General features: G+C 43.3%; 1 protein-coding gene across 3 annotated transcripts in view; it reads left to right on the forward strand.

The window, feature by feature from the left end:
* Me3 (malic enzyme 3) overlaps window positions 1-10,163 on the forward strand; it is a 203,086-nt gene extending 192,923 nt beyond the window's left edge. For all 3 annotated transcript variants that reach the window (XM_076546846.1, XM_042279117.2, XM_042279113.2), the window contains 7 exons: window positions 4,266-4,363; window positions 4,663-4,776; window positions 6,361-6,466; window positions 7,081-7,223; window positions 7,762-7,935; window positions 8,529-8,627; window positions 9,940-10,163. In XM_076546846.1, the coding sequence (XP_076402961.1) occupies window positions 4,266-4,363; window positions 4,663-4,776; window positions 6,361-6,466; window positions 7,081-7,223; window positions 7,762-7,935; window positions 8,529-8,627; window positions 9,940-10,101 (896 nt within the window). In that variant the 3' untranslated portion in view covers window positions 10,102-10,163. The remainder of the gene's footprint in view (window positions 1-4,265; window positions 4,364-4,662; window positions 4,777-6,360; window positions 6,467-7,080; window positions 7,224-7,761; window positions 7,936-8,528; window positions 8,628-9,939) is intronic.
* The last annotated feature ends 10,181 nt before the right edge of the window (window positions 10,164-20,344 follow it).

Raw genomic sequence — 20,344 nt, forward strand, 5'->3', positions numbered from 1 at the left:
TCTCCAGCCCGATACTGTGTCCTGACTCCGATCTGTGGTGACAGATACCTATCACCAAACCCAGCTCGCACACGGGTGCTGAGGCCCCAAAGTCAGGTCTCATGCTTGAGTAGCAAGCACTTTCCAGACTGCGCCGCCTGCTCAGCCCCATAGTGGCCATTTTTAATGGTTGAAAATATTCTCCTAAACGACTGTCCTAGCTAATTTACTCCATCATTTTTCCTTTGTTAGATGTTTAGATTATTTCCAGTCACTATGTTTATAAATAACACTGTCCCAGACGTTCTAGTGCACGTATTTCAGAGTTTCCCATACATCAATTTCCAAAGGTAGAATTATAAGGTCAAGGGACAAAAACATAAAAGCATTTTATGCCCTGGATTTATATGAGGAAACCGTTTTCTAATTAATAAAAAAAAAAAAAAAGTTGCTCTTTAAATTGCAAAGAACCTCCCATTGCCCTATCAGCAGCCATAAATTGCATCGTTTTTTGTTTTCTAACTGGTGAAAATGAAGCAAACCATAAACAGTGCCACTTTTAATTTCCTTTCCTGTGACCTCATTAATATTGACATTGCGATTTCAGTTTTGTTGTGAGCCCTCAGTCAGGGTCTGGACCAGAGACCTGGACAGAGAACACTCAATATCAAAAGTGTTCATTGTGTATTAGAGCGTTGAAATGCAGAAAAGAAACAATAAGCCTCGGCCCCCACCCCCTGAGGCTGAAGAACAGAAGAGAAGAGGCGGCAGCTGGCTGGTGCCGATAGGCGTGCTGTGAGCTAAATGATGGATGAACTGCAGAAGGGGTTGACAACGCTGCGAAGTGAAGAATCCCGTCTGGGGTTGTCTGACAGCAAAACCAGAGCTCTGGACCTTTTAAATTCCAATTTCAAATAAATAATACTTTTTAAAACTATACTAATGTTTCAGAAGATAAACCCATCTGGAATTATTTTTATCTAAAATTCAAATCTTACTAAATATCTACAATTTACCTGTGATTCTACAAGCCTGAGGCAATGCCGGAAATTGGCTGATCCCATCGGAGAGCCAGTGGGTGGTTTGTGCTTCAGTTAATTGGAGCTCAGAAAGTCCGTGTTAACTGGTAGAGTCCATCCTCTTGCCCACTCAGCATCCTTGCCCATAATTCCACGCCTTTGTACTCCCAGATGGTAAGAGAAACTCTAACAAAAGAGAACTATCTCCAACAAGTGAAGACAGTCTCACCTTCTCCCCAAAATAAGAAGAGACACGTCATGATTTTTATCTGTGAGAAAGTTACACTAACCATAGCAAGGAAGAATTCACTTGCTCTTCAAACCCAGTCACTGTTGAAAACTCTGCTACTCCAAGACTGAAGTATAGTATTAACTTCCAAAAATTTATAAAAATGAGTAAGGGAAAAAGAAGGGAGAAGGAATTAGCCAACGCCATCCATTATCTATTGTGATCTAACCAATAAAGAAGTATGCATGGCCGCTTGCTGGCTTTAGCCAGTCATAATGAAGGGACTCTGGCCAGCTCGAGCATAGCAATCATGGCTCTAGGAGGCTTTGGTCTTCTCCCCCATTCCCTCTGCCTTACTAAAACCTGTTAGATTACACTCCTAAAGCTAGCCACCAAGGTCTGTTTCCTTATTTGGCCACTTCCTCCTCCTGAGGCTGATTACCAATGTCCAGCTATCAAAGTATTGAAGTCCAGGAGTCAAAAAGCCCCTTTTAGTTCACCTAGTTAACAAGCCCAATTAAAATTAAACACCTCATTTTACTTTTATAAACAGTGACTTTCCTATGCGCCACGTCTGTCTCCTCTCTATCCAGAGGCAGTCCTTTGTCCCTCCTGGACACATACCCCAGCCCCCTTTCTCTTGTTCCCTTCCCCTTCTCACTCATCCTCTACCTCCTGTCTTTGTCTCTTATTCCCTGACCTCTGTCCCTCTGGGGCAACTAAATCTTGCCCTGAGAACTTGGTCTTGTGGGTCCTGTGCTGATACTTTTCCTTTCATATAATGTTACTGGTGCTCCTAAGTTTCTTCTTCAACTATTCCTGTTTTCTTGTCCTCAGACAGGACTTTATCTGGCCAGGGTTCTTTACCCAGGAAGGTGGCCTCTCCCTGCATATCATCAAAAGCCCTGCCTATCTTTGGTTGACATACCCGTTAATATTTACTAAGAAGCATGGAAATATCAGTTCCCCCAGAGGATGCCCCAGCTCCAGCCATCTTCCTTCCTGGTAGTGATTTCCCACTCAGTTATCAGGATCAAACCCCACAGTCCGTGCAGAGAAAATCACAGGTGGTGGTCTCAATCCCGGGTTCAATAGAAGCCTGTTATGATTCTTAATGGAAGTTTTTCTCTCTTGGGAGTTAAGGCCTCTAACCAGGCGGGGCACGAACTTGAAGTCACAGGAAGCATAAATTCTGTGAGTGTGTTATCTGGTGGAACTGTGAGAGGCCCATGTGTTGTGGCTGTGAATGGGCACAATGTGTTGTTTGCTCAATCAGATCATGGGTTACCTATTATTACCTTGTACAGTCTTATGATGAGGTGGGTAAGATGGGCAGCTCATGATATGCAATCACTTGGTGTCTCATGGTCCCATCATGTCTTATTTTTAAATGTCTTTATCCCTTAAATGAATAATCCTGTGGGTGTCATGTCCTTCTTGACTTGGTCAGGGAAACCTGACTGGGATGACAACAGGAATGAAGGAGTGACAGACACTAAGGAATGACAACAGACATGTATATAGAGAAGCTGGGATTGGGTGGACCATGCTCTCACTCTGATGGAGGGCACCAGCACTACACAGTGAATGGGTGCTTATTATATACAGCACAGGAGGAGGGTTTGGCTAGTCTCTGTGGGAGGTCTCTATAGGGAGGAGTCTCAGGCTGTAAACATCTGGAGGAGGAAACTTCAGTAGATGCTTTCTGTACACTCTCAATATTCCCACACAGACTAGGTGAAGGCTTTGCCCATTCCCATGGATCTAAGGTATTGGGGTTCTTGACATGACTGTGCCCATGTCAGCAATACACATTCACTCAGAATTTCATCCACTCCCCCACACTTCTTTTTCTTTTTCTTTTCTTTTCTTTTCTTTTCCTTTCTTTTCTTTTCTTTTCTTTTCTTTTCTTTTCTTTCTCTCTCTCTCTCTCTCTCTCTCTCTCTCTCTCTCTCTCTCTCTTTCTTTTTTTCTTTCTTTCGCATCTATTAATGACATCTATCCTGTGGCTTCATTTGTTGATAACAGTGTTGTTTTTTCTGCCAGCACAGGAGCTGTACCTGAATCTCCTGCTGTTTCAGCCAGTCATTACGCCTCTGCAGTTACTGGCCCACTTCTCTGGTAGTGGCCTGGTGGGACTTTTAAATCCTGCTGGATCCACCTCCTGCAGCTGCCACCAAATACAGTTTTTAACTAAATCTCTATTGTTCTATTCACCAATAAAGACTTGGGAGTCAGAGCCTGGGGTGAAAACCTTGGAGCTCAGAGGTGGAAGAGCAACTAGCTGGCCTTCCCTCTTTGCCTGCGTCTCAGAAAGAGAGTGTCCTTCAGCTCAGCCAAACTCAAAAGACTGCCACACTCAAAGTCCCTCCCTACAATGTCCTGTGCATCTCTCTATCTGTGTTTCAGACTCCCTTTGACTCTCTATGATTACTTTCTGTCAAGTAGTTGTTGGCTCTGCCTCCTGACCCAAGGTTGGTTTTATTTAATTAATGCAAACGCAAACTCTCAGTTCATAGTGTGATCAAATATCCACATCATAATAGCAATAGCAGCACCTGGCTAGCTGGTTGTCTCCCACCAACAAGTAATAATTCCAGGGACTGTTTCACAAACAGTTATTTGCAATAGAAGGGAGAAGATAAAATCAATTTGCCCTGAATCCCTCATTCCTGCAGATACTATTTCTTTAGTTTTTTGTTTGTTTGCTTGCTTGTTTTTGTTTTGTTGGGGGAGGGCTGTTTGTTTGTTTGGGGGGGGGTGGTTTTTAAGGCAGGGTTTCTCTATGTAGCTCTGGCTGTCCTGAAACTCACTCTGTAGTCCAGACTGCCCTTGAACTCAGAAAGCCACCTGCCTCTGTCTCCTGAGTGCTGGGATCAAGGGTGTGTACCACCGCTACCTGGCAGAGAGGATTTCTTTACGAGTTAAGAAAAGTTGCTTCTTCCCCTTCAGGTCCTCGATGTTGGGAACTCTGCCAAGTCTTTATTTGGGGATTGAGGGCTAGAAGCCACAGGTTGATACGGTCCACTCTGTTGCAGGCACAGCCTCTGTAGCTGTGGCAGGGATCCTGGCTGCTCTGAGAATCACCAAGAACAGGCTCTCCAATCACGTGTTTGTTTTCCAGGGTGCAGGTGAGGTAAGTACCATCAGGAGGAAGGTGGTTGTTCTGAGAAGAATAAGAATGGGTGGGGTCGTATTCATGGTAGTATTCAGAGGTGGTCTGGATCCCACTAGAGGACACAGCATGAGTATATTCTGATCACTGCAGTTTCTTGAGTCTCAGTGTTCGAGTTTCTCCAAGTGAGGATTTAACTGGGCTTCCTCAGATTTCTAGGACTAAGGAAAAGAAGAAGGGCTCATTTTGGTGAAACATCTGGTATGTGCTGAATAACTGTGTGCCTCGAGTTTAAATATCATCCTTATGCCGCTCCGCAGGCTGCCATGGGCATTGCCCACCTCCTTGTCATGGCCCTGGAAAAGGAAGGCGTACCCAAGGCAGAAGCCGTAAAGAAGATCTGGATGGTGGACTCCAGGGGTCTGATTGTCAAGGTACTGTTCAGGTCTGAAAAACTAGAGGTCTCCCGGCACCTAGAGCTGCCAAGAACTAAGCTGAAAGAGTTTTTCATCCAGGCATGGTGGTGCATGCTTTTAATCCCAGCATGGGGAGGCAGAGACAGGTGGATGTCTGAGTTTGAGGACAGCCTGGTCTACCGAGCAAGTTCCAGGACAGCCAGGGCTACACAGAGAAATGAAAGGAAGGAAGGAAGGAAGGAAGGAAGGAAGGAAGGAAGGAAGGAAGGAAGGAAGGAAGAAAGAAAGAAAGAAAGAAAGAAAGAAAGAAAGAAAGAAAGAAAGAAAGAAAGAAAGAAAGAAAGAAAGAGAAAGTGTTTTCCAAGAGACAGAATGATTAGAGAGGATGGGAAGCAAAAAGCTTTAATTGCTGTTGTCCAAAAGTTTTGATGGCGTGTGTGTGTGTGTGTGTGTGTGTGTGTGTGTGTGTGTGTGTGTGTATTGTGGGGGGGTGCAGTATGTATACCTGAATACCCCTTCCTGCCTTGAGTTTATCTCACCTATATTGAATCATAGTCCTCCGAAAGACCCAGACTCACTCTTTTCTACAACTTTGCACAGCCAGACCACTGTTGAAAGGGATGTAGGCCTGGTGATACATCCTCCCATCCCCCCATCATTCAGACACTGGTGACCCCTTTTGTTCACTGGTGCATTTTCCAGCGTCATTTTGTTCACCCTATTGAGCCGACTTCTCATCAAGGAGCTGTAGGCTTGACATCATCCCTCTGGCACCCTGAGGCCATCTGGAGCCGTCAGAAATGACTACACTCATTTCCCAGCACTTGTGGCAACCTGTCACCCCTGGGCTTCTGTGGGAAGAGATGGAAAGAAATCTAGAGCTTCTCAGGTGCAGCTGGCATGACCAACCTGTCCTCCAGCTTACTGAGGCTCACAGGAAGACTAGTGGATCCTATTAAATTCACTCACATTAGCTCTCAGGCACTGAAAGTGTCAAGGCCCTGTCTTTCTGCAGTCCTGTAGATGGCACTTCTTGGGACCAGGGGGTTCAGTGAGGCTAAGGAATTTCCTAAGAGTCTTTCTATCTTGGCTCAGTTATCCATGACCCCCAACACCTAAAAATAACATAAAAATAAGAGATGATTTATTGATTCTTCTTCTGTGAGGCTCGGGAGATGGTTCAGGGGTTAAAAACCCTTGTTTGCTCTTTCAGGGGACCCAGATTTGATTTGATTCCCAGCAAACACATGGTGGCTAACAATTGTTTGTAACTTCAGTTACATAGGACCTGGTGCCCTCATTAGCCTCTACAGACACTGCATGCCTGTGGAGCACAAATACAAGCAGGCAAAATACCTACACAATTAAAATAAACATATATTTTAAAAAAAGAAAGAACGAAAAAGAAAAAAAACGTGTATACATTCCCTTAGAGTCCGCCTTAGGTTCTAATGGGATAAAGGGTCTGGGCCTCACTATTCTGAAGGCTCAGATCAAAACATGAGGCTCAGTCAGAAACACTGTCAGAATCCTAATATACTAAGGCCCTGCTCAATAGGCCCTCAACACCACAGCTACTTTATCTTCCTTCTTTTCCTACAGGGTAGGAGCCACCTGAACCATGAGAAGGAGATGTTTGCCCAAGACCATCCTGAAGTCAACTCCCTGGAGGAGGTTGTGAGGCTGGTGAAGCCCACGGCAATTATAGGTAGGGAGAAGAAGGGGACCTACCACAAAGCCCAGCTCACCCTCTTGACTTGCAGATGGATAGTCTGAGACTCGGGGAAGAGTCATAAACAACCTATGGAAGCACAGCTGATTCCCCTATTCCAAGTCTGGTTCAATACCATAAACTTTTATTGAGTGACTGCTGTACAGAAATCATAGAAATGAGGGACCAGAGTTGGGCCCATTCTTGTTGACACAGAATGATATATGTAATACAGTGGGGAAGCACAGTGTTGCTCTCTCGCATGGAGATGAACACTCCTTCCACGCCAAAACTGGAGCCCTGGCACCTGTCCCTGTACTCGAGGAACACTCTGCCCTCAACAACAACATTCAGGAATGCCTTCCAGGTGCACCTTCAAGACCAGAGACCTGAAACGGACCAGTGGTCTCCCTGGAATGAGCAAGAGGTCTTAGCTAGCTCAAGCAACAGGACTCTTTTCCTTTCTGCACCCACAGCCCCTAGAGCGGATTCTCTCCCCGAGACCCCCAAGTCTGTCACGGGGTACCCAGTTCCCTCACCAGTGCCACGAGGAGAGAGATGGGACGTTCATACAGAGTAGGCATTGCCTGCTACCACCCTTTTCCCTGTAGGTGTCGCTGCCATCGCAGGAGCCTTCACGGAGCAGATTCTGAGGGACATGGCCTCCTTCCATGAGCGCCCTATCATCTTTGCCCTGAGCAACCCCACCAGCAAGGCTGAGTGCACAGCTGAGAAGTGCTACCGGGTCACCGAGGTCAGCGGGGAGTCCTTCCTCCCACCAGCTGAGAGAGAGTAGTAGCAGTTACTACCGGCAACCCTCGAAGGGTGACAAACAGTGCTCCATCATCATGAGCAAGCTGAGGTTTAGAAAGATGAGTCAACTTTCCCAAGATCATCAAGCTAATGGAGAATAGAGCTGGCCCTACAACCTAGATCTAACTCCAAAACCGAAGCTCTTCCCATGGTACTGGACTGCTCCAGGTCCCCCCAGACAGCAGAGCTTTGTCCAGAACCCATGGCTTCTAGATTCTCTAGGCAACTACCTCGTGTTAGCCCTCCCAGATGTTGGGGAAGAGGCACCATGACCTCCACTGTCAGTAACTCAGGGAGGCGAGGCTTAGCCTTCTGGTCAAATAAATGAACTATCTTTAGAGTATTTACCAAGTTCTTACTATTCTGGGCACTTAGGGGAGGGTGAGGATGGGCCCAATGTTTAAGAGATAAGAATAGACTACCATGAGTGCTCTAAGCCTGTCCCCAAGCTCCAACTCTGCTTTTCTTCCTACATCCAGGGCCGAGCAATCTTTGCCAGTGGAAGTCCTTTTAAGAGTGTGACTCTGGAAGATGGCAGGACATTCATTCCTGGACAGGGAAACAATGCCTACGTGTTTCCTGGGGTAGCACTGGGTGTCATCGCTGGTGGGATCCGACACATCCCAGATGAAATCTTCCTCCTGACGGCAGAGGTACTGCTGCTTTTCTTCCTTGGATGCTTCTAATAGGGTTGGTGGATCAACACCAGGGCTTTAAGCTCAGAGACCCCTGGATTCATCCCCTCTTGTCTCCTACACACTCACCCCCAACCCTGGCATCAGACCAGAAACAAAGCTGGAAAGAAAAGCTCATAGAACCATGAACAGAGAAATGTTTTTGCTTAGATGGCCACCCAGGATGATACCAAGGATGGGGCGGGGGAGGTAGGACCCAAGAAGTAAGTGAGGGGCCCAGAGACTCCTGTGTAACAGGCTGTGAGCAACCAGAGGACAGAGTCTTTGTTTGCTGGTCACAAGTTTATTCATGTTGGTCTTGGTGATTTCCTTCTAGAATTCATGGAACCTCATGCAGTTTTAAACTTCAGCCAGGCTTAGTACAGAAAGAATGAGTTTTGTTTAAGCCTAAGCATTAAGCTTCCTTAGGGCTATGCATGGCACAGGTACCTGGACAAGCTTTGGGCTTTGGGATAATGAGATGGATTTGTTCTGTAAAGAATCTCTCTGTCTCTCTCTCTGTGTCTCTCTGTCTCTCTCTCTCTCTTCTCCCCCCCCCCTTCTCTCTCTAGCATATTGCCCAAGAAGTCTCTGAGCAACACCTGTCCCAGGGGAGACTGTACCCACCACTCAGCACCATCCGAGATGTGTCTCTGAGAATTGCAGTCAAAGTAAGGGGCATCCTACTCTACCTTCTAATATGCATAGTAAGGCTCCACCTCTTCTTATGACTTCAGGAGGGCTAGGCAACCATGGAAATCTGAGTTCCTTGAGCCTTGCTGCATGCAACCCACAGCCTGGGTGACAAACTCTTGCCTGCTCAACAGCCTGAGTCCCACCCCAAACAACCACCCAGACCAATTCTAGGAAAGCTCCCACATTCCCCAACAAACATCAGGAAGGAAGGTCATTAGAGGCCACGATCTTGTGAACCAGAATGTGGGTGGATTTTTTTTTTTAATGAATCATAATCATTCATTTATGGGAAAGGTTAGCTTGCACAGCATCATGGAAAGGATTCAGGGTTTGGAGTCCCCACTCTAGCAATCAGCAGAGGAGTAATTATGGCCCAGTAGTTTCATTTCCCTCAGCCTTGGCTGCTTTTCTATAGAAGCCAGTAATTCCTCCCTCCCAAAACTCTGGAGATTAAAAGCTCCTGCTGGCCAAAGTAGATACTTATTTTCCCCCTTTCTCTCTCTTTAAGGGGTGATGAGGTGATCAGGTTCACAGAATATTCCAGACTATGAGATTATGCAAAAATAATGGGTTTTCAAAGAAAACATAATGCAATAAAGACCAATTTCAAACAATAATTATCCAAGCTGGATAATAAGTACATGATATCCTTTCCATTAGTGTATTTTTTTTTTCTGTAAGAATAACAAATAACTTCAGAAAGTGCACTGCACAGCAACACATAGTTCCTATGAGTTGTCCAGAGCAGGTGCCCTTAAGAAGCAACTATGAAGTCCAACAATCCAGGTCCCAGTCCAGCTCACCCAGAGTCCACTTCCTTCACTGGGGACTATTTGTTCACAAGATGATCATCGAATTCAGCCACATGAACTTACATGGGAATGGGTTCTGGGTGACTGTTACTCATTATATTCCTATCACTCTAGAAGAAGGTGATCATGACTTTGCTTAGCAAGCAGTAAGCGAAGTACTCATCAAGTCTATCATTGGCTCGACACCCACAGGGAATTAGAAGCAGACCTAATAGGCTGGGCCTCTTTGACCTTGGTCCAGGCACTGGGTATGAATCCATCTCCAGAGCTCTGGGAGAGGGGGACTACTAGCCCCTTGGGAAAAGAAGCAAGTACTATCTATGAAGAAAGTTTTAATCCTCCCTTTCCAGTGGTGTTAAGAGGAGCATGACTGGTCCTTTAGGGGCTGTTCCTTTGCCCCTGGCTGCCAAGTAAGGGGATTTTAAGGCAGGTTTTCTCTTAGATCTAGATTCTCATCCAAACATGTTTTTCCTAGGTCCTCGACTATGCGTATAAACACAAACTGGCCTCCTACTATCCAGAGCCCAAGGACAAGGAGGCTTTTGTAAGATCTCTGATCTACACTCCAGACTATGACTCCTTCACACTAGACACCTACAGTTGGCCTAAGGAAGCTATGAATGTTCAGAAGGTCTGATGTACTCCCTGGGGCTTGTTTGGGCTGGGTGAAGAAATACAATATAAATGGGTTCCAAAATGGCCAGCCTTGTCACTGTGGTTATTTTTGTTTGTCATTTGCTTTCCTTTGTGTGTTTTGGGGAGACGCTAAGGCACACAGTGGATGATGGCTTTGTTCCTGACGGCCCTGGAAGCTCACTTTCCTATAACCCTTCTCTGAATTCCTTTCCAAATGTTCCTCTTACTGTTAATTGCTAACTATTAACCAAACCTTGTGGGAAATTCTGCCTAGAATCCCACCATTGTAGATCGCAAGGTCTAGATTGGGCACAAGTCCTTTTTCATAAGAGAGGAAGTGTTGTGGCCCATGGAAAATGTTTATACAAAAGTCATAGTGCTCAAAGAAGAAAGGGTGCTTCCCAGGAAGACACAAGAGGAGAGCTGTGTTTGTAATCTGTCCCAAGAGGAAAGGATGGGTTAAGTCATAGGCACTGAAGAAAGGGAAGCAAAGCCACCAGCTAGAAGAAAATGTGCTCCACCCATCAGGGAGTTAATCCATCTCAGAAGAATGCATTACTTTCAAGACTCAGTAGGGTGTGTGGCCGAGTGGCTAGAGGCTCATCAAGAAAGGTCACTGCCCTTTGGGCTGTTGAGTATTTTACATTCCATTTTGTCATTACAAAAGGGAAAAATAGAGAAATAGGGTGGGAAGGGTCAGCATGCCAAAGGATGAGGAGAAGGAGAAGTAAAGAGAGTGAACACCATGGGAATGTGTTGATTTAATTTCTAAGGACGACTTGATTTAATGTTCCAGGCTCTGGAACACACTCTCCCTTCCATCCTTCACACTGAAGTAATCGAGCAATTCAAAGCAGCTTTCTTGTAGAGATGACATCAGTCTGTCCTGGGTGTTTCTGAGGCCAGTTTAGTGAAAACCTTTACCTCTCCCAATTTCCTTTCCTTTTCTCTTTTTTTTTTTTAATTAAGAAATTTTTTATCTTCTGTTGTTTCTGTGAGACAGAGTCCCAAAGCAATTTTTAAAGTGTGATCCTGACACAGAACAGTAAATTGATGGAAGTAACTCCTGTGGAGTATCCAGAGAGATTTCACTTGCTTGCTAACCTCCATTATGGCTATGGAGAAAGGATATGTGCTTTGATAAATTATAATTGTGCCTCCATATTGGATCAAAGAGGATATGGCTCCTTATCTAACACACACACAAAAAAAAACTGGTTGTATTTGACAATGTATTTTTCCTTAAAAATAAAAGATGAGAATGGGTACTTAGTTAAAAGAAAAAAAAGAAATTTTTTATTCATTCCACGTACCAACCACAGATCCTTCCCTCATCCCTCCTCTTGCTCCCCTCTCTAGCCTTCCTCCCCAGCCCACCACACATCTGCTCCTCAGAAAAGGTATGGCCTCCCATGGTGAGTCAGCAAAGCCCAGGTGCATTCTGCTAAGGTAGGCCCAAGTCCCTCCCCCTGCATCAAGGCTGTGCAAGGTGTCCCACCATAGGCAATGGGCTCCAACAAACCAGTTCATGCACCAGGGATGGATCCTATTCCCATTGTCAGGGGCCCCTCAAACAGACCAAGCTGCATAACTATCTTGCCCATGCAGAGGGCCCAGTCCAGTTCCATGCAGGCTCCACAGCTGTCAATCCAAAGTTCATGAGTTCTCACTAGCTTGGTTTGGTTGTATTTGTAAGTTTTCCCATCATGGTCTTGATGCCCCTTGCTCATATAATTCCTTTTTCCTCTTTTCAACTGAACTTCCAGAGCTTGGCCTGGTGCTTGGCCATGGCTCTCTGCATCTGTTTCCATCAGTTACTGAATTGGCATTCACCAATCTGATCACTGGGGTAGGCCAGCTCAGGCACCCCCTCCACCTCTGCTAGTAGTCTAAGCTGGGGTCATCCCTGTGGATTCCTGGGAACTTCCCTCAAACCAGGTTTCTCCTATCCCCATGATGTCTCCTTCTATCAAGATATCTCCCTCATTGCTCTCCCACTCTGCCTCTGTTCCAGCTCAACCATCCCATTCCCCCATGATCCCATCCCCCATTCCCTATTCTCCATGGTTCCCCACCACCTCCAGTTTACTCAAGAGATCTTATCTATTTCCCTTTCCCAGGGCATTCCATGTGTCCCTCTTAGGGTCCTCCTTGTTACCTAGCTTCTCTGGAGCTGTGGTTACAATCTGGTTATCCTTTGCCTTTCATCTAGTATCCACTTATGAGTGAGTACATACCATGTTTGTCCTTCTGAGTCTGGGTTACCTCACTCAGGATGATATTTTCTAGTTCCATCCATTTGCCTGCAAATTTCATATTTTTTACTGCTGAGTAATACTCCATTGTGTGTATGTACCACATTTTTTTTTTATCCATTCTTAAGTTGAGGGACATGTAGGTTGTTTCCAGGTCCTGGCTATTACAAATAATGCTGCTTTCTTAAAGGGATTTATTGATTTCTTCCAATTTTTTGTTTGTTTTTTCCTCAATTTCTTTAAGGGATTTTTTCATTTCATCTTTAAAGACCTCTATCATCTTCATAAAGTTATTTTTAAGGTCACTTTCTTCTGTTTCTTCTATGTTGTGATGTTCAGGTCCTGCTGTTGTAGAACCACTAGGTTCTGGTAGTGCCATATTGCTCTTTATGTTGTATGTATTTTTGCACTAGCATCTACCCATCTCTTCCTCTAATAGGTACAAGAGGTGTCTGTATCTAGGGAACTGCTCTTGGTCTACTCTGTAATGGCTGTGTCTGTGTCTTAGGGGGCTACTCTTGGTCCAATCAGAGCTGGTGGAGTCTGTGTCTCAGAGAGCCACTAAGATATCAGGGGGGGATAGGTGGGTTTGGGGCAGGAAATGGGTCTTGTAGATTGTAAGGTTCAGGCCCAGGGGGGTGTTGGTAGTGATACCTGCCCACAGGAGTCTTCCCTGCTGGCCTGCACCTGGAGCAATGATTGGTAGGGAAAGGGGGGCATGTGTAGTGCCCCCGGGGCCTGGGTCCTAGAGACAGGACTCTCTCAGGCTCTGAGAGGAGACACTCACCTCTTGGTCCAATCAGAGCCGGTAGATTCTCTACCTCCCCCATTTTTATAAGTGCACAACCTGCATGGCAAACAGTAAAGAGCCCCTGCTGTGACCTGTTTGGAATATCAGCTTCCCATCTCCTTTCACTGTATAAATCATCCTTTGAGACCTACCCACATTGCCACCTCAGCCAGGATTCCCACTGCATATAATGAGCTATTTGACTGTCTCTCAGTGCAAGCCAGGTAAACTATTAAGCTCCATGAAGAGTATTTAGCAGAGTCATGAATCTATCACCTCTTGTTCAGGTCTTATTCTTCCAGCATTCCTTGGGGCTAGTATTAAGCCACCAATATTCCCAGAGTGCAGACCTCAATGTAAAAACTAACACTATACATTTCTAGATGAGAATAAAGCAGTGAGTTCTCATGAAGACTCACGAGTAAATCTCTAATTACAAGCTCATATCTAATGCCTGTGTCCTGAGGAATACAATTGCAAACAATAGAAGAAACTTGCTAGGATTTCCAATTTTCTGACCTATTGCGTCAGCCCCACATGAGCACCAATAGCCTTGTAGAAAGCTCTAAACATAGATTTTCAAAATCCTGAATGTATTCCTAATATCACTGAATTATGCTCAGAGAATTTGTTATGACTTATTGAAATATATTTAAATTTGCTGGGGAATTTTTTTGTCAAGTGCTATGGTCAAATTTAAGAAAACAGTTCATATCCTTTCAAAAAGAATATGTACATCAACATGGTTGGATGCAATACTCTTTGTTTTGGGGACTTTTATTTTATTCAATACTACATATCACTGATGTTTTATCTACTCGACCTGTATCTGAAAGATAAATAGAGCTCTGGGAAACTTGAATTTTTCCTTTTCCATATTTACTTTATATATTTTGGCCCAGTGTTACTAATAGGTACATGAAGTTTAGAATTGTTGTAACTTATGGGGAACTCAAAACTCTGAAACTTTGTGATTTTCTTAATAATGCATTTGTTCTATTATAGCATCTTGGAAGTTTCTCTTGCAATTCATTATTTATTAAGATGTTTAAGCTCTTATAGTACCTGGTGATGGCAAACACCCTCCAGTTACTTCTGCCACAGAATTCAAACCACTCTTCCCTACAGTGAAAATATGATTGTCTTAACAATAAAACACAGAATCATTTCATCAATTCCATAATAAAATAATTATCAAGAGCCCTAATTTTAATTCACATAATTTTAAAAACATAAAATATTGCTGGGTAGTGATGGCACACACCTTTAATCCCAGCACTCAGAAGGCAGACCCAGGCGGATCTCTGTGAGTTTGAGGCCAGCCTGGTCTACAGAGTGACTTCTAGAACAGCCAAGGATACAGAGAAACTCTATCTTGAAAAAACATAAACAAAAACCATAAAATATTAAATGTCCAGTTGACTAGTAGACACTCACCCCTGTTTTGGTTGGGAAAACAGAGGAAAATAGCACACTTTAAACCAAAGTACAAGTAGTAAGCAATTTCTAATGTTTGGCAAAAAAAAAAATTAGAAGTCTCATAAATTGGATAATTAAACATTGATTTAGCTACAAACACACCTCTACCTTTTATAAAATACTAGGGGCTGGGGAAATGGCTCAGTAAGTAATGTGCCTGCCATGCAAGCTTGAGGACCTGAGTTCAATCCCCAGAGCCTATAAAAAAATAAAAAGAAAATAAAAAATAAAAAGAAATTTAAAAGCTGGGAGTTGTGGGGTGAGATGCACTTGTAATCCCAGCACTGGGGAAGCAGAGAGAGGTGTCCCCCAGGGGCTCACAGACCAAGCAGCCTAGCTCAGTGCGCAAGCACCAGGTCAAGATTGAAAGACCCTATTTCAAAACACCAAAGAAGAGAGCAACTGAGGAAGCCATTTGCCATTTGAGGTTAACCTCTGGGGCGCGCGCGCGCACACACACACGCACACACACACACACACACACACACACACACATTCCCATACACACATTCAAAATGCTTACTAAATTAAAAAACCTTATTCCTACACAGAGTCATGCTAATCTAGTTTAAAATAATACTTCATATGGTTACAAAAGTGTAAAAAAAAATACAGAAATTATTTCAAGAAACCAAAGTCTAATACCCGACACCTGAAATTCCCAGCACCTTGAAGTTGAAGTTGGGTGTAACAGGAAGAGGAACCACCAAACAAGCATCCATTTGCTTGGGGCCACTCAGAACCTGTGTTCTGATGACCAACCAACCCATGACTCTAAAGGCATCTTGCTGGAGCACTGATGGCTCCCTACAGTCCATGCAAAAGCATCATGATGAGCCTGGCAATAATCCCCAGGGCCTTTCAGAGACCCCATAAATGCATGGTCAACAGCACCATGGAGGAGAATAAGTTGACTCATTCCAGCAGAGATGGGAGAAGGGCTCACAGAGTTCTAGCAATAGCTGAGAAACTACTGGCAATTGGTTTCTGGGGAGGGAAAGTCATTGTTTCTTTATGAGTATGGCCTCTGGTAGGTTTGTTATGCTCCAGTGGCCAGCCCCATGCTCAAGGGAGGGAAGGAGGGAGGGAGGGAGGGAGGGAGGGAGGGAGGGAGGGAGGGAGGGAGGGAGGAAGAAAGGAAGGAAGAAAGAAAGAAAGGAAGAAAAGAAGAAAGGAAGAGGAAGTGAGAAGAGGAATTTAGATTGCATGTGATTAAGATACATTATACACACATCTGAAGGGGAGTCTAAAAATTAAAAGTACATCAGTGTAATTGAACATAGTTTAATAGAAATGATCCTGGGCTAGAAAGATGCCCAGCATACTTTGGCAGAGTACTAGAGTTCAGCACCAATGTCAGGCAGTTCACAACCTCCTTACCTCCAGCTCCAGGGGAGATGGTGCCCTCTTTTAGCATCCAAGGCCACCTGCACTCACATGCACATACCCCCACACAGGCACTCACAATGTACAGAAAACAAGACCAATCAGAAAAACCTATCATAACCAAACTACGGAAAATCAAAAATCGAGAAGAAAATCTTGAAAACAGAGAAAACACTATATACAACCAAAAGCACTTGACTTCTCATCAAAACCCATAGAATAAACAATTTAAACAAAATAATTTGTTTAAAATACTGAAAGAGACCCATCCTCTGAGACTGCAACTGTTCCCTGAGACAGAGTCTGCCAGCACCCAACTGGACTAAGAGGCCAGTTGGTAGGCAGACTTCCTGCAGACAGGTCAGACTACCACCATCTACCACACAGTAAGACTGCAGCTACTCCCTGAGACAGAGCCCATAAGCTCCAGGTGGACTAAGAGCTGCTCCCTAAGACAAAAAGTCCATCAGCATCGACTACACCAAGAGCTCCCACTGGATCAAGAGTATCAATCAGACCAAGAGAGGCTCCCTCAGACACAGACACCACTTGCACCAAGTGGAGAAAGAGATGGATAGACGCCAGTGCAAAAATACAGTTAACAATATAAAAACCAATATGGCTCCATCAGAAACTACATCAGCAAGACCTGAACATCCCAACACAGAAGAAACAGAAGGTATCTACCATAAAAATGACTTTAAGAAGATATTGGAGATCTTAAAAGAGGAAATGAAAAATTTCCTTAAAGAAATCGAGGAAAAATCAAACAAAAAATGGGAAGAAATCAGTAAATCCCTTGAAAGCCAAGAGAAAGCAATTAAACAAATGAGGGAAACAGTTCAAGATTTCAAAACTGAAATGGAGTCAATAAAGAAGACAAACTGAGGTAATGCTGGAAGTGGAAAATCTGAGTAAATGAACAGGAACTATACATGCAAGTATAACCAACAGAATGCAAGAGATGGAAGAGTGGATCTCTGATGTTGAAGATATGGTAGAAGAAATAGATTCATCAGTCAAATAAAACACTAAAGCCAACAAAATCATGACCCAAAATGTCCAGGAAATTTGGAACAACATGAAAAGACCAAACCTAAGAATAATAGGAATAGAAGAACGAGAAGAATACCAACTCAAGGGCACAGAAAATATATTCAAAAAATCATAGAAAAAACTTTCCCAAGGAAATACCTGTAAAAATACAGGAGAGTTACAGAACACCAAATAGACTGGATCCAAAAAAAAAAAAAAAAAAGTCCCCTCGCCACATAATAATCCAACCACTAAACAAACAGAATAAAGAAAAAATATTAAGAGCTGCAAATGAAAAAGGCCAAGTTACATATAAAGGCAGACCCATAAGAATAACACCTGAATTCTCAATGGAGACTCTAAAAGCCAGAAGGTCCTGAACAGATGTTATGCAGATACTAAGAGACCATGAATGTCAACCCAGACTATTATACCCAGCAAAACTCTCAATCAACATAGACAGAGTAAACAAAATATTCCATGATAAAGCCAGATTTAAACAATATCTCTCCATAAATCCACCCCTACAGAAAGCACTTGAAGGAAAAATCCAAACTAAGAAAGTTAGATACACCCATGAAAACACAGGCAATAGATAGTCCCATACCAACAAATACCAAAGAAGGGAAACATACAACACTATCACCAAAAAATAACAGGAACTAACAATAACTGGTCATTAATATCCATCAATATCAATCGTCTCAATTCACCTATAAAAAGACACAGGCTAACAGAATGGATACAAAAACAAGATCCATCCATTTGCTGCATACAAAAAAACACACCTCAACTTCAAAGACAGATACCACCTCAGAATAAAAGGCTGGGGAAAGACTTTCCAATCAAATGGATTTAAGAAGCAATCTGGTGTAGCTATCCTAATATCTAATAAAATAGACTTCAAACTAAAATCAATCCAAAGAGATTGGGAAGGACCTACATATTTATCACAGGGAAAATCCAACAAGATGAAATGTCAATTCTGAATATTTATGCCCCAAATACAAGGGCACCAGCATTTGTAAAAGAAACATTACTAAAGCTTAAATCGTACATCAAACCCCATACACTAGTAGTAGGAGACTTCAACACCCCACTCTCACCAATGGACAGGTCTACCAGACAGAAACTTAACAGAGAAATAAGGGAACAAACAGACGTTATGACTCAAATAAACTTAATAGATATCTACAGAATATTCCACCCTACCACTGTGTATTTGACATTGCTGCTGCTGTTGTTGCTGTTATAGCAGTGGCGGCCACTGCTGCTACTGTTTCTGGGATTAACATTTCATAATTCCTTACTACAGCTAGCACAGTGGAGACCCTGGCAGCAAAAGGAGCTACCACAGTTCTTTAATCTTTCATTATATTGGGCATGATAAATTTAATTCAATAGTTATATACATTTCGATTGGCTTTGAAAATTATAAATTTATAAACTCAAGTTCCATTTGCTTTTAGGATACCATCTTACAAGGACTCCAATTTCCAGTAAGGCTCATTAAGGAAGGGAATGGCTCAGTTCCCTTTAGCCTACTTGGCTATGGGTGGGATAGGACCTCTGTTGGTCTTTTCTGTGTCGAACACACAGATTGCAAGCCCAGTGCCACTTTCAGATCTTTGGCAACAGTTAATTCTTCAGCTCACACATGATTGAGCCTGTATGATAATGAGTATTCAGAGATGGGTAATGCCTAGGGGGTGCTCACCAACCTAAGGCAGAGCGCCTGTGTGGCCTGGGCAGGTGTCTCCATTATGGGTGAGGTGACCTGCTGACGTCCCACACAACCTACGTCAGAAGCTCATTTTTTTAGTTAAAGGGGGACCTGTAGGGTCCTGGCCCCCGTTTTGGGTAGCTGTTGCCTTGCTTGCTGACCTTGACCTTGATATCCTCCCTATGCTAAATTCCTGCCGGGTTCTACCCTCCTGAATGCTTAAGGGAAGTTCCTTGTCTGTGTATCCTGAATAATGGGTGTTAACAGATTAGATGCAAGATTGTAAAATATCAATAGCAAACTTCTGCCCTCCGGGTTCTCCCATTGTGCTGTAAGCCTGTATTTAAGACCTCTTCCCTCCTTCAATAAACAGCATTCAGCATTAAAAAATAAAATAAAATAAAATAAAATAAAATAAAAAAAGAAGCCAAAACTGTACCATGAAAAAAAGAAAGCATCTTCAACAAATGGTGCTGGCATAACTGGATGTCAACATGCAGAAGATTGCAAATAGATCCGTATCTGTCACCATGCACAAGACTCAAGTCCAAGTGGATCAAAGACCTCAACATAAATCCAGTTACACTGAACTTGATAGAAGAGAAAATAGGAAGTAGTCTGGAACGAATTGACACAGGAGACCTCTTCCTAAATATAACACCAGTAGCACAGACACTGAAATTGACTATCAATAAATGGGACCTCCTGAAACTGAGAAGCTTTTGTAGAGCAAAGGACATGGTCAATAAGACAAAACGACAGCCTACAGAATGAAAAAAGATCTTCACCAACCCCACATCTGACAGAGGGCTGATCTCCAAAATATATAAAGAACTCAAAAAGCTAGACATCAAAATACTGAACAATCCAATTAAAAAATGGGCTACAGAGCTTAACAGAGAATTCTCAACAGAAGAATCTCAAATGGCTGAAAGACATTTAAAGAATTACTCAACATCCTTAATCATCAGGAAAATTCAAATCAAAACAACTCTGAGATACCTTCTTACACCTGTCAGAATGGCTAAGATAAAATCACTGAAGACAACTTATTTTGGAGAGGATGTGGAGCAAGGGGAACACTCCTCCACTGTTGGTGGGAATGCAAACTTGTACAACCACTCTGGAAATCAGTATGGCAGTTTCTCAGAAAATTGGGAATAAGTCTTCCTCAAGAACCAGTTATACCACTCTTGGGCATATACCAAGGAATGCTCAATCTTACCACAAGGACACATGCTCAACTATGTTCATATCAGCATTATTCGTAATAGCCAGAACCTGGAAAAACCTACATGCCCCTCAACTAAAGAATGGATAAAGAAAATATGGCACATATACACAATGGAGTACTACTCAGCAGTAAAAAACAATGATATCATGAAATTTACAAGCAAATGGATAGAACTAGAAAATATCTTGAGTGAGGTAACCCAGACTCAGAAGGACAAACATAGTATGTACTCACTCATAAGTGGATACTAAATGTGAGGGAAGGGATGGCCAGACTGCAACCCACAACTCCAGAGAGGTTAGCTAACAGGAAAAGACCTTAGGAGGGACACATGGATGACCC

Source organism: Peromyscus maniculatus, chromosome 1 (genome assembly GCF_049852395.1).
Source record: "Peromyscus maniculatus bairdii isolate BWxNUB_F1_BW_parent chromosome 1, HU_Pman_BW_mat_3.1, whole genome shotgun sequence".
NCBI classification, from domain to species: domain Eukaryota; kingdom Metazoa; phylum Chordata; class Mammalia; order Rodentia; family Cricetidae; genus Peromyscus; species Peromyscus maniculatus.